At 36.4% G+C, this 14,121-nt stretch overlaps 1 protein-coding gene across 2 annotated transcripts in view; it reads right to left on the bottom strand.

Annotated features, from left to right (window-relative positions):
- LNPEP (leucyl and cystinyl aminopeptidase) overlaps positions 1-14,121 on the bottom strand; it is a 49,050-nt gene that overhangs the window by 12,829 nt on the left and 22,100 nt on the right. For both annotated transcript variants that reach the window (XM_059491939.1, XM_059491940.1), the window contains 7 exons: positions 12,987-13,827; positions 10,505-10,643; positions 7,803-7,934; positions 5,534-5,654; positions 4,758-4,912; positions 4,314-4,427; positions 1,770-1,901 (listed from right to left, as the gene is read on the bottom strand). In XM_059491939.1, coding sequence (XP_059347922.1) covers positions 1,770-1,901; positions 4,314-4,427; positions 4,758-4,912; positions 5,534-5,654; positions 7,803-7,934; positions 10,505-10,643; positions 12,987-13,827 — 1,634 coding nt within the window. The remainder of the gene's footprint in view (positions 1-1,769; positions 1,902-4,313; positions 4,428-4,757; positions 4,913-5,533; positions 5,655-7,802; positions 7,935-10,504; positions 10,644-12,986; positions 13,828-14,121) is intronic.

A 14,121-nucleotide genomic window follows, 5' to 3' on the forward strand; every position in this document is an offset into this window, starting at 1 on the left:
TTTCCCCTCCTGTATGCATCTATACTTGACCTACAGCTCTGCTTCCTTGTTTTTCCTACTGTCATATCCTTCCAGGTGGATCTTGTCCCACACATGGGTGTTGGGTTTACTGACAGTCCGCAAAACAGCCGGACTAAAAATTATATTGCACAATTATTTCTGTTCAAGACAGTACAATGCAGAGGTCACCTCCTAATCTGCGTCAGTTGGTAGTTCAGTAGAACAAATTACATTGTACAATTCAGTAACAGACAATCCTTTGCCTATCAGGGACTACATTACAAGTGTCTTCTCACATGAATTGCCAAGAACTCTACCTAAGCTATAAGGACAAGAATAGTATAACACATAAACTTCATGCATGAATGAAAAGCTATGCAATGAAATCCTCTGAAACACAGAAAGCAGCTGTGAAAACACTATTTCTGACAATGTGCAAAACCTCTTTTGATCAGCTCTTAAAGGTATAGGTTAGTACAATTCTATTCAAAATGTGCACATACTTATTAGTAGCAATGAAGTAATAAAATAATTCTCCAAATATAATGTTATACTAATTGACTGCAATTCCAATCCAATCACTTAGGAAACTTTTCCATTAAAATTATATAGAGAAGTTTCAATCAGTCCAAGACTGTCATAATTTGTATCTCTAAAGTTAGTTGGCTATAGACATGATTCTGCCAAATGCATAGCTTCCAGAAGCTCACTAAAAAGGGAATTACTTGAGACAGCACCTCTGAAGCATGAAACAACAGCCATGCCTTTTGATAAAAGGAGAGAATCCAAATTCATCTGGCAACCAAGGTAACCTGAAAATCACAAATATCTGTTCTTGCAGCTGAGAGAGCAGAGTCCAAAATAAATGGAAGCACATCACTACCGTAAGTCTATGTGGCATCCCAGACTATTCAAGGATGCCAGACAAGACATGTTGACCAGATGAGACTTGCAAAAGGAAACAAACCAAGACTGTCATGGGAACTGCATTCCACTGAGCAGAGGAAGATGCAGTATTTGACTATTTTTCAGCAGAAAATAGCTGTCCCCATGACTTCTAATTAGATGATAGTGATGGAAAAAAATGGCAGATAATCTAAAATGAACAAAGAAAGGGCTTTCCTCCAACACTACCAATATCTGGTATCTAAAACCTGAGACAATGTGAATAAAAATTTTGCAAATACAGGTACTTCTCTCATGCATTTTTAAGCAAGGCACCAAGATGCTTTAATAACATACGCCTCACACACAACTCTCACTAGACATTATAAATAATCGCATTTCAGACAACCAGGATATGCAGTAAAATAATTTGCATTCAGAGGCAAGCGTCCAGTTCAGGCTATCTCTAAAATCCTGGAGGTTTTTTAAACCAGAGAGAGTATAAGACTGAGTGACTACTTTGGTGTTTTGTTTTCACTCTTTTTTAAACCACTTGTTACATTCTGCTACCAAAAGAATATATGCCTAACCAGTTATGTTGCTTCATCTATTGGCTCCCCTCTTACATCTTCATGAGTATTATATTTAGTGCTCAAGCACTGAACAAGATGTTAAGTAAAGCAACAAATACATATATATAATATTTTCCTAATTAAATGCTACATAGATCTCAAAAACACTATTGAAAAATCCCGCATTGTTTGAGTTGGGTGTAAATAACCAAAGGTCTGTCAGTATATGCCTATTTACTTGTGATTCCACATTCATATTTTCAATAGCTAATGTATCACTTTCCAAATATTTTGGAATATTTTTACAGTTACCTTGATGTAAGAAAGAGCATCAAACATTTCTTCAATTTGCTCTGAAGACTGAACAGAAGAAGAGACTGGATGTGAAGAATTCAAGGCATCCTTCATCATAGCCTTGAAAATTAAAGTAAGGAAATCTTCATCCTGGAAGAGAAACATTTTTAGCTGTTTAGGGAGCTGAAATGTACATGTTAAGCAGAAAAGTAAAAGTTGTCCCTGCTTTGCTCCTCCATTGTCCAGGCAGCAAAGAATTGTCAGGATACCTTGTCTAAAAGCTATTTCCCTGCCACATTTTAGCCATGGATTCTCACTTTTGAGTTTGCATCATTATGCAGACCTTTAAGCCCCTGTCTCAGGCAAGTGTGTCAATGGCACTAGACAAAAATGCACCTTCTAAATAAGTGTGTGTCAAATTTCACCGCTGTTTTCAGTTCATTTCCAGGAGGTAGGGAATACAAAAACATGACTTTCATGTCATGAAGTCTAGAGAAATTATTCATTATAATAATGTTTGGAAAATGTAAACAGCTGTTTATCTAGTGATTACCAAAATCTCTTTACTTCTTTTCTTCTAGAATGGGGATATTACAATTTAACACACTGGTACCAGAACAAGAAAACTCCAAACACTGAAAAGAAGTTGATCATATTGGTATGTGTCCATTTCATTTCATCAAACAAGCAAACAATTCTCTGTACAGTAGAGAGTTAAAAAAACAACAAAAACCCCAACAATAACAACAAACAAACCCACAAAAACCCTCTGTGAAATACAATAAAAATAACTGTTAAAGTTTAAAATGTTAAGGCTACTCTTCTTGAATGGAGAAGTTCTGGGTAATGTCTTTTATTTTCACCAAAACACATTCTAGGACCATCAAACAATGAAATGAGATATTCGTAAAGGCATCTTGTCAGAGAGCGTTTGGAATGAAGTACATAGATGTTAGATGTGTCCTTGTTAAAAAAGAACACTACTTTTTTGTCCCACCCTCAGCACATATGCCCCCAACAAGCAGAATGGCTGCATACTTTTGGTGACAATCCAACTAAACAACCAAGCTAGACCAAATGAAGAAGTTTTGAAACATCCAGTGCTGTAAAATAATTCTACTGGACCAGGTTAGCAACTCAAGTTTCTTAATACTAATAACAGTGATTTAAGAACTCAAACTCACACTTCTCCAGAATGCTGAGAAGACGATGATATCTACCAGGCAGGAAACACTCAGTGCAAATCAGGTGTTTAATCCCATGACTAAGGCAAATCTCGTAAACACTCCTAGAGGTTGATTTCAGGGCTCAGGTATGTCCTTTACTTGGAGCTATCTCTACCCAGAATGAAAAATTAGTCTCTCCACTACCCTCTACATTTAATTCCACTAACCTTTGTTTATCTGCCTGTCATTCTCACTGACAAAAAAGTTTTACGGCAGCAGTTGATACCTTTCCATTGGAAAATAGAGACCAAATTTGAATCCATCATGTTTTCCAGTGTCTGAAAAGCTAGGTCACTTAGCACTTGAGTGAGTTAGTAAGTAATCACTACATTATTATATCAGAAAGATTCTATCCTTCAGCCATATTTGTAAACAGAAGTGCTTGTGGGAGTAGCGCTTGTATTAAGTGTAACCCAGAATCCTCTATGGTGGACCATTTGGTATTTTTATGCCAGGTCTGGTCATTTGTGAAATTCAAACTGATTCAGACACAAGCAAGTACCACAATGATGAGAAGACAGGAGTTACTTCATGTAGGGAAAGAAAACTAAGGGAACTTATAACAAAGAGCATTTAGTTAGAAAGAAAAGACTATTCAGTCAAGGCAGAAGAGATATAATAAAGTTTTTAAAAATGTAACAAGCAGCAGGTGCACACTAGTTTGCAGAAAGAACTACTATATAAACATTTATCTTTAAGAGAAAAGTCTGATTTTGCTATTAGGGAACTGAATAATTGGTTAGCAAATTTATTAACAATTATACTATTGGCTTTCCAGGCTCACACTGTTCCAATCCAATGGTGAAAATATTATAAAAGCTATGTACACTTTTAATAAATGTGGTTATACCATGGCTGGCAACTGTGCTTCTTTCATGTGATTGCAACCTCAGGCATATTTAATAACCTAATGCTTCCTAGGTCTATTAGGAAAAGCAGAAGTAGACAAACTTGTTCAACAGCATGTCTGCACTTCTAAAAAGATTTTAAGGTATAATTTGATACATAGACATCTACATGTTTTAACACCTGCTACTTTGCACAGAACACTTTAACCTTCACAAAACACAGCAGACTGCCTGTAGGTTACTATCAAAAAAAAGCTAAAAAAATTTACAACCCACAGGAACAATGTACCCTTCTCAAAGCCTTTATCACTTTTTTTTAACCCTTTTATCACTTCCAATATGATAAAATGCAAAAGCAGAGATGCTTGATCTCAATGGTGCCCAAAATAAATTTTAATATCAGTTTATACGTATCAATCATTTATAGGCAGCACTTAAAAACAGCTAATAGTGAAGGTACTGAAAATGGGACTATAGAAATTACTTACTGAACGTAATTCTGGAAAAACCTCCTCCATGGCAAAGTATTCCATGAATGTGGCAAATCCCTCATTCAGCCAGAGATCATTCCACCATTCCATAGTTACTAGATTGCCAAACCACTAAGAAAGACCAAAAACATCATTATTTTCTTAGAATTAAAATCAAATAAGAAGTACTCCATCCATCCTCTACCTTATCTAAAATGAAGGTAAGGTAAAATGAAGGTCAGTCAAAACCACAGTGAAGCCTTTGCAGCAACATCTCCTTAAGCATGGCATGAGAGTTGAACTCTGCCTGCTGTGCTGTAGAAAATACACCTGCAGGTTTTCTAAACAGACACAATGCACTACCCAGTCGCAGTGAGGGGAGGGGTGAATTTAAGGACAGAACTGCACTTAAAAAGCAAAGAAATTAAAAAGGAAAAAACAAACAACTACCCAGACTACTACCTGATGGGCAAGCTCATGTGCTATCACTGCAGTTATTAGCTTTTTATCCCTTGCTGAAGAAGTGTTGTTGTCAAATAAGAGTGTTGTTTCTCGGAAGGTGATCAAGCCCCAATTTTCCATTGCACCAGACTGAAAATCAGGAATTGCTACCAGATCTGGAAAAGATTTGAAAAAAGATTTTGAAAATTGCTAGTTAAACCAATACTATCTTTCAAGACTACCTATTTTAATTATTTAAACACTGCAGTGTGGACATACACTGAAATCCCAAGTACAGATGCCCCATAGATTGATAATGATGTTTCTCTAGCAGTACTCTGACATAACTTAACAAGACTGTGCCTATGGATCCTGCAAAAGTAGCATAGAAATGAGATGGCCTGAAAAGTACACTACTGAAAAGTAGTGTCTTAAAAGACTGCATTTCACTATCTTTCCAGGCAAACTAATGCATGTAGAGGAGTCAAGCTGCAGGTCCTGTAGTTGTGAACATGGTACACAGATTGAGAATTTCCTCACTACTAAGCTCAGTAACACCGAAGAAATTCTTCTGTGTAAATTTATGTAAAAATATAAGCAATCTGTTTTCAAATGCTCACAAAAGCTTTCCAGCCTGGGAATCACTTAATACCTGCAGCTGGACAAGCATATATTTAGGTTTTTTATTTATCTTATAATAGTAATACTTTTTTTAAAAATGAAAATTCCCATGCATTTCTCAGTTCAGAGCTTCTTCTGTTTTTTTTTAATTAAAAAAAAAGTCTTAAAGAACTTACCTAATTTTTCAAGAGGGTATTTCATAAAAAAGTATTTTTGGTAAAATTCCAGAAGCTTCACTGCTGTGTCTAGGGCGTACCCAACTTGGTTTAGATGCTGCGGTATGGCATAGACAGATACCTAATCCAAACAGAGAAGAAAAAATATTTTGAAACTTACAGCTACAAAAGATTTAGAAGTGAAGGAGGACCTGGCAAAGTTCCTGAAACAGGTAAGACACATTGAAAGTACATACACAAATTACATAGAGTAGTTATGAACTTGCTCATAAAAAGCTGATTTTTCTTATTAGAGCCTATTAACAGGTCAAAATACAGGGACATTGTCCTGTGTGTATGCAAGAACAATTCAAGGATGAGAGCTTTAAGGAATGTGTCCAAGAAGAGTCTACATGACACAAATTTTAAAATCCCTCATAAGTTATTAAGTGACCTTCCTTGTACGCCTCAACCAATCTTTAGTCTATGACAGCATTTATATATAGTATGATAGCAGTAGTATAATCTGCAAGAATTCTCTCTCTCAAAAAAAAATTGGCATAAAGCTCATCCCTATGGCCACATTAGACATGATGTAAGAAGCATTTATATCAAAATTGAGAGGTTACAATCTCCCCCTTATGTATCAAGAAAACATGTTTGATTAAGTTACAGGTACATTCATGTTTAGGACACCCTTCCGTACACAAACAAAGAAATAAGTGGACAACCATATTCCAGTTCTATAAAAAAGGAGTTGCTCTTCCTGTGCTATAAATTAATTCAACAAATGACATGTCAAACAGATGGAAAAGGTCACTTTTTAATTTTAGAGTTTGAATGAAGCACATATGAATAAGAATCCAGTCCAGTGTTCCTGGAGTACAAAAGCATAAGCATGAAGCAACTTTAATTCAACTCTGCACCATCTTAAAGCTTTCATGACAATAAACTTCTTCTGTGTGAAGCTCAAATTCTTTGTATCTCCCAATCACAAACAGCTGAAAGCATTCTGGGTCTCTATTTCCTGGGAAATGCCAATATATGCTTCCTTTTTACTGACTTCCTTGGCCTGCTGGACACTCATGAGACTACTTTAGACCTACTAAAACTCTGACCTTATTTGGTATTCTTATGCTTTCTCCCTTCATGGTGGCAAGTATTCTTAATAAGATTAAAATACTACTACATTTTTTAAAAAAGAAGATATTAAAAATAATAAATTAAATATAAATAAGAAGTATTCTTATTAAGTTAAAAAGTTATCTGCCTCAAAGAGCTGACTGTATGGTTTCAGCAGTATACAGTTCAAATAGACCTGAATAAAAGCCACAAAAGCAAAAAAAAAAAAAGTGTAACAATCTGTTCTATTAATCTTTCATTAGAAATACTTGTCTAGATCAGAATTAAAGCCTGTCTTGCATCTTTACTTGTGTTTATTTATGGGACTAAAGAGAGGGCTTTTCCTTCTACAATGCTACTAGCACTATTCCCTCTGGCATTTTCTTGGTACATAGGCAGTTCTGACATTTCACCACAAAGGGGCAGTTTTCGCTAAGGAGTCACCAAAGTCGTTGCCTATATGAAGCTTCTGCACTTACTAAAAAAAGATTAAGGAACAACTACTAATATTACCACGTTTATTCTTTAGTTTCTCTAACTGCACACATTACAGAAATAGGCCATACCCTTGCAAAGGACAAAGCTCAAGCGGGACCTACTCTTTGATGTCTGGAACCTTTGGAAAAACAAAATTAAATAACTGTATATAAGTGACTAAATGCAGATTTTAAAGTCCACCTAAATTTGCTTTACTGTAGAGCATGAGTTTTTCAGATACGTTATCTTGGCAGGTACAGATAATTTTTGTGGCAGTGGTTGAAACCATGTGTAGGTGTTTCTAGAAACTTGTCACATTTCTTTACATTCTCAGAACAACTCCTGGTTTGTATGACATTACTGTTGACAGATGAAGCATCGAAAAGAAGAGTTTAAAGCTGCTGGCTCTGAAAGCTCTTAAGAATTCTGCATTTTGTAAATTCCCACTTCTAACAAGACCTGACCCAGAGTCCCTTGTTGTAAAAGTGTATTCAGCCTGGTATCACCTCAGTCCACTTTACAGCATATAGCTTTTGTCCCCTACCTATGATGAGCATAATGAAACCAAGAAGATAAATAAATTTAAAAGAGACAGAGTTTGCTATTTTGCTTGGGGATCATTTTGTTTTGTTTAGTAGTCTGGTCAGCTTGGGAAGAGTGAAGCAGAACTTAAAGTGAAACAAACACATACCAGAGTCCCATTAGTTTCCCTGCTGATGTTTTTCAAGTCTGCAACAACAAAAGCTAGTAGATAGGTGCTCATCTTCAAACTCACAAAAAACTCATCTTGAACAATTCCATTTGTCACAGGTGTAGTGGCTTTCTGCAGGGGAAATTATTATTAATGCAGACAAAAGAACACTAAGACATAAAAGAAACCAATGCTAAGTAATTATTTCATGCCACAAACAGTTTATAGGCACACTTATATAATATCTTTGTACTTTTGTTATATTTCAGAGGGATTGATGATGCTTACAACAATGTAACAAGTTTAGGAAGACATGAAACATTTACACTTATATATACAAAAATTATTTGTCAAGTTTTATTATGCAGTATTACCAAACTACTACTCTGTTGGAGAAACTAACCTAATATGGATTGCATTTAAAATCCCAGTATAATCCAAAATCAACATATAGATCAGCACTGATTCAAGGGAGCATTAGGCTAGACCAGGGACACATTTCAGCATACCCTAGTGAAAACACTGGTGTTACATCAGTCTCTTTCCATAAGTCTCAGCAAAACTAGGTAACCAGACATACTTACTATTTTAAAATTGAACAAAATATTAATCAGATGCACTTTTATAAATCAAAAGAGAATGCATTTCAAAAACTGAGGAAAACCTAAGACCAATTACTTCAAAGCCAAAAGATGCCCAGCTTAAACACATTGACAAAAGTGACCGTCTGCCCAGTTTTCTGAGCACACAGTAAAATACTATACAGAAGATACTGTACTGTACCTCAACTTACTGTCTGTGCAGTTTTCTTTAATACTAGTCCTAGAAAATCATGCTATATGTCTTTTTTCTATGTATTCCTTCACAAACATGAAATATAAAAAGAACAAAGCAAAATTTTTAAAACCACTATAGTGCAAAATACTAAAGGTCTGGAAAGAAAGATGGCAGTTTATAAATTCTGAAACTTCATATATGATTTTATTTTTCGAATCCACAAACATTAAAAAAATAACAACAATATTAGTTTTAAACAAGACCATTTGAAACCAAACAATATTTTGACATTGAACTGTCACTGAAAATTTAACTGTCAGCCTTAAAGAGAAATGGATTTTTAAACTTGAAGCCATAACCACTATAATAACTGACCATTATGCATGAGCAGAATGCCATATTTCAATTTCTCTAGTGAATTCATAAATTTCTGCCTTTATTAGAGCTTTTGCTTCATAAGGAGATGACCGTCTGTTTAAGAAAGTCTGCTGCAGCTGCAGATAAACTGGTTTAAAAATTAGTTGTTCTCATTTAAAAAAAAAAACAACAAAAAAACAAACAACACACCCAAACCAAAACCAGGACAAACAAAACCACAAAGGTAGCTCGACAGCCCCAAATACAGAGTTTATTTCTAGCCTTAATCCATGTCAAGACACGGTATGTTGCCAAGTTAGTGATGTACACACTAGCTGACAAGGCCTACTTTGGAGATCTCTTGGTCACGCAGGTACAGATGATTATTTCAGCAATGTCTGCTGCACACATTACAAAATATTCTGAGTTGGAAGGCACCTACAAGGACCACAGAATCCAAGTCCAAGTGATTGGCCCACACAGGGTTCTAATCTACAACCTTGGCATTATTAGTATCTTGACCAGCTTGACCAACACATTAACCACTTGCCCAGCTCCTAGCAGAGGAGATTGAGTGAGCACCCTTTCTTTTTTACATAAAACAGAAGAGTGGTCCACCAGAGTTCATTTCTTCCTGTATGGCTAAGAATCATTACAAATCCAAATAAATGTTTGTACACTGTGAAAAGGTACCTGTTTCATAAGGTTGCAGTTATTACTTGGTTTTCAAAAACAAGGCATCTGCATCAGCACCCTGAGCTTTAGACAGCTTCCTGGAACCCAAGCTGCACAGTGTACATAAATGCACCAGAAACACCAAAGGTCTAATTTTCTCATTTACAGATTAGACCAATGTCAGTATTGAGTTTCTGCTGGATGATAAATGGTGGTAATGTTTTGATGAGAGAAAAACTAGTTCAGACACAGACTAGGTAATGTCAGTCTTTCTCGTCTGTCTAACTTGAATTAGGCTTCCATAAAAGTTTGTCAAAGGCATAATGACAAACTATCACCATAAAATTCAGATAAGCTCCTAAAAGATTTTGTCGGAAAATTTCTAGCCGAAGGAATGTCAGATTCCTCATTCACATTCTGGAGCTGACTCTGTGTTCGTAACACACCTCCCCTCATTTAGCCACAGAAGCACATCCTTCAAGATCAGACATATCTTTCACATAGACTGGTGCTAATTACACAAACTACTGCTGAAGGTACTCCAGTACTCTGCACATATGCAGCAGCAGCAAACATGGAAAACTCAAAAGCAAACCTCAAGGGCTGTTGAGACCAACATCACCAACAACATAGCCTTTGCAAAATAATAGTTCATTTAATTTCCAACAGGAATCCTTCAGTCATTCAACTGTCTGTAACATCCTACACTGTGCAATGCATTGAACAAGTGTTTTCTCTGCAAAGTTCGAGTCTTTGAGAACAAAACAGTTGATAAAGTCATACAGTTTATAGCTTACCCACTCAGGTAAATCACCTGGATATTAATGCAATAAACACTGAAATGGATTACCTAGGCAGCAGCTCTACTAAAATTCCCCTACAAAATCAGGTACCTTTGGCATATTTGACAGAGTGGAAAGTTTCTCATCCCTTCTGATCTTGATTAAAAAAGTAGCTTTAAGTGCTGGTTCATCAAAGCATGGAAAAGCAGACCTTGCTGCCAGAGGTTCAAACTGAGTTGCTGCAAACCACCTAATGGGAAGAGTGGAGAAGAGCAAAATAAGAATTATTAAAAGCATAAATGTCAGTTTAGTTACGATAGAACAGTTATTTCCCTTCCAAACATTCTAAGAGCTTGTTATGGGAATAACTTTTTGAAGACTGGCTGAGCCAGTCAGAATAAATGTTTCATTCACAATTTTTTCTTTAAAACTCAAGTAACATAGTTATTTGAGGAGTAATCTTCTTGGCTATTTTTTGCTTTCTGAACGAAGAAGAATACATCTGAAATAACCCACTTACAAAACAATTGCCAAAATATAAGCCAGCCAGTTTCCAGAGAGAGGGAGCAAAAAGAAGACTGAAAAATTAAACTATTTAATAGTTATGCTTGCTAATTTAATTTTTCAATCTCTGCAGTAGATAGGGCATTTCCTGCAGATGTTCCCACAGTTCATCTAACAGTGTGCCTGCTCCCTGTGCTGGCTTGTAGATGGATTCTGTCCAAGTTCATGTACTGTGTTGTCTCTAATACAACAGCTATTAATATTACAAGACAACTTCCCAGGAGTCTATCTTCCTTCTCCACTATTTTTACACTAACTAGCCATGGAAATTACAGCTTTTGATGGAGAGCATCTCTGACTTTCACACCTGCAAGACAACACAGAGTTAAGCAAGTCTACTAATTGAAGTACTTACTGGTGCTACACGGAGAAGATGGTACACATTTTTGGTTTTTTCTTTCTTGCTTTTTTTTTTAACCTACTGCCAAACTACCCAGAAATGTTTAGGTGGTTTATTTGTTCTGCATTATGATTCAAACATTTTTGGATATACAGACTTTCTGAGAAGACACAGTGCTGACAACTCACAAGATGTCTGCTTTTAACTTCTAACTCTTTTCTTACCTCTGACAAATTAATGCAGTTTCACTGCAAGATTATGCAGAAGAAAAGCAAAGAATAAAGAACCATTGTGCATAAAAATAGAAATAAGGCCCTATTTATTTATTTTATATTTTGCTTTGGGCAACAAGCTAAGTGAGTTATTTTGCCATTTTGTAATTTTGTATTTTTGTGTCGATTTAAAAAATATTCAAAAGAAAGTAGAACTAAACTAAAGAAAATATATTTTCTTCCAAAATCAATTGATAGTTTGAGTTTTATATAGAAAGTACAGTAACAACAGAGCTTATCAGAGTAGTCTGCATTTGTAAAACTACAGACAACAGACAGACACAATGCCCCTGCAAAAAGAAGAGGCAGGCAAGGCAGTGAAAATGATGAAATCACTGAAGAGTTATCTGGGAAGGATTTACTGAAAAACATACACGTTAAAACATGTTCAACATACAGGTTAAAACAGCCTTTTCCTGAACAAAAGCAGGTAGCACTGGACTGAAGGGGGACAAAATCTCAAAAAACTACTCACAGGTCGTATTTTTCCTCTGTGAACAATTAAGCATTCTCTTTCTACTACAGTAAATACAAACAGAAAAGAAAGCTGCAGCTACATCGGAATAGGAAAAAAATCCACTGAATTTCAATCATCTAGGTAATGTTTGCCTTCTACACTTGGCCACTGCACTCTTACGTCTGCTTACTTCGTGGGAATTCAAGTTTTTAATGCCTGCAATAAGTTGCTTAGCTAACCCACACTGCTCTTCTTGTCTCTTTTTTATTGCATCACACTGTTTCTACAAGACCTGCACGGATAGTTACTTGCCCACAAAGGCATGAACACTCTTAAGTACATGACCAACATAAGGCCCATCTAAAGTGGGGACGGAGGGCCAATTTTTAATAATCTTGATAAAAAGCACTAATTTACTCTTTGTAAAAGTAAGTGTGATGTTTCCCTTTTCTCCAGTCATGTGAGACTGCCTGACTGCTGTGACTTTTTCATATATGATTGAGAGTGTCTTGGCACTGACATCTCTCCATTCCCTTACGACTGCATGGTGCATCCCTTTGGGCCCCACTGGGTTCCTCTGGTGGTCTTGAACCCGGCATCTTTTTATGAGGACAGGACTTTGTTTCCTCAGTCCCTGCCTTGAGACTTAAGTGTTCAAGAAATGTGGGAAGAATTTCCAAAGAGAGAAATTAAAAATTTAACAAACCAAAAAAGCCACACTACAACCACCTACAACCTCCACACTGAAGTACACTTCACTGTAGGAGAGGCTGCCCTGACTTAAGGAACTCATCCATGAAAGACATTTTCCAAGTAGATTAATCAAGAGATAAAAGACTGGTTTTTCTCAATGGGAATAAGTTGCATAAAATGTCCAATAAAAAAAGCAACCTTTTTATTTCTGTTATCAAAGCACAATCTAGAAGTGACAGAACAGAGAAGATGTATTAGTGGGCATACCTTTGCTTAGAGTTCTCATCCTTGTAAGAAATTTTGTAGAAACCATAGTAGGTGTCTGATAAATTAGATGAATATTCCATGTCGACAGTGTAATTCTGTCCAGCAAGGAGAGCCTCCGGAGCCATGAGTGCAATCTGGTCATGCAATGGATATTCCAGGAATTCAACTGGCTTTGCTTGCTGCCCTTGTGCTGAAGTAATTGTCGCCTTGGTGATATTAAGTCCTGAGCTGTGAAGTACAATCTTCCGAGTTACATGGAGGATGTTGACCACTATTTTTACGGAGCCTGTAAATTTCAGAGTAGTTAAATTTGGCTGCAAGACAAGATCATAGTGCAGTGGTACAACATCAGGAGGAAGTCTAATTTTTGCCCATGGAAATAGTTTTCCATTGGTTGCCAAAGGATATATTAGTTCCATTGTATGATTTTTTTTATGGCAGCCTTCTTTGGTAAATGTACACTTGGGAAGAAGATAAATCACTATTATTAATGAAAATGCAATCACAAAAACAACTGTGCAAACCACTAAGGTCCTCGTAGAGGGAACTGAGCATGATCCATTTGGATTTTGTCTATATGCAGACATGTTATTCTGCAGACTCGAGCTTCTGTTCATGAAGGACATCCCCAACAATTTTGCTGATGACTCATAATCCTCCTCATCATCATCCATTTCATGCTCTCCAAGGCCACGCACCAAGAGACGAGAGCTTCTTGGTTCATATTCCACTTCATCAGACTCCAGTGGATGTAAACAAGGCTCTTTTGCCAGGTCAACCACATCGGGCTCCTCTTCAAACATACTATTCTCAATCATATTCCTGGGTAACTGGATTTGATCTGAAAAAGAAATGACCATATATTAAATCATAAACAACAGGCTTGATTTTAACATCTCCAAGAAATTTCACTGAATTACAGAATGGGAAACGTCTTTACAGTGTATACCATCAAGATCTCTTCCATTTTCTCTCCTAAGTTTGTTTCCTGGAAATATTTCTACGCTTTTCTGCCTACTTTGCTTTCAGTATCTTCAGAAGGATGCACTCCTTGGGCATAATGAAAAGCATCTTACACCATAACTGGAGGTCAGCTAGACCACAGCACTGCTCTCCCAGTCCACTGATGCCACTG

The sequence above is a fragment of the Ammospiza nelsoni genome, chromosome Z, assembly GCF_027579445.1.
Source record: "Ammospiza nelsoni isolate bAmmNel1 chromosome Z, bAmmNel1.pri, whole genome shotgun sequence".
In the NCBI taxonomy this organism is placed as follows: domain Eukaryota; kingdom Metazoa; phylum Chordata; class Aves; order Passeriformes; family Passerellidae; genus Ammospiza; species Ammospiza nelsoni.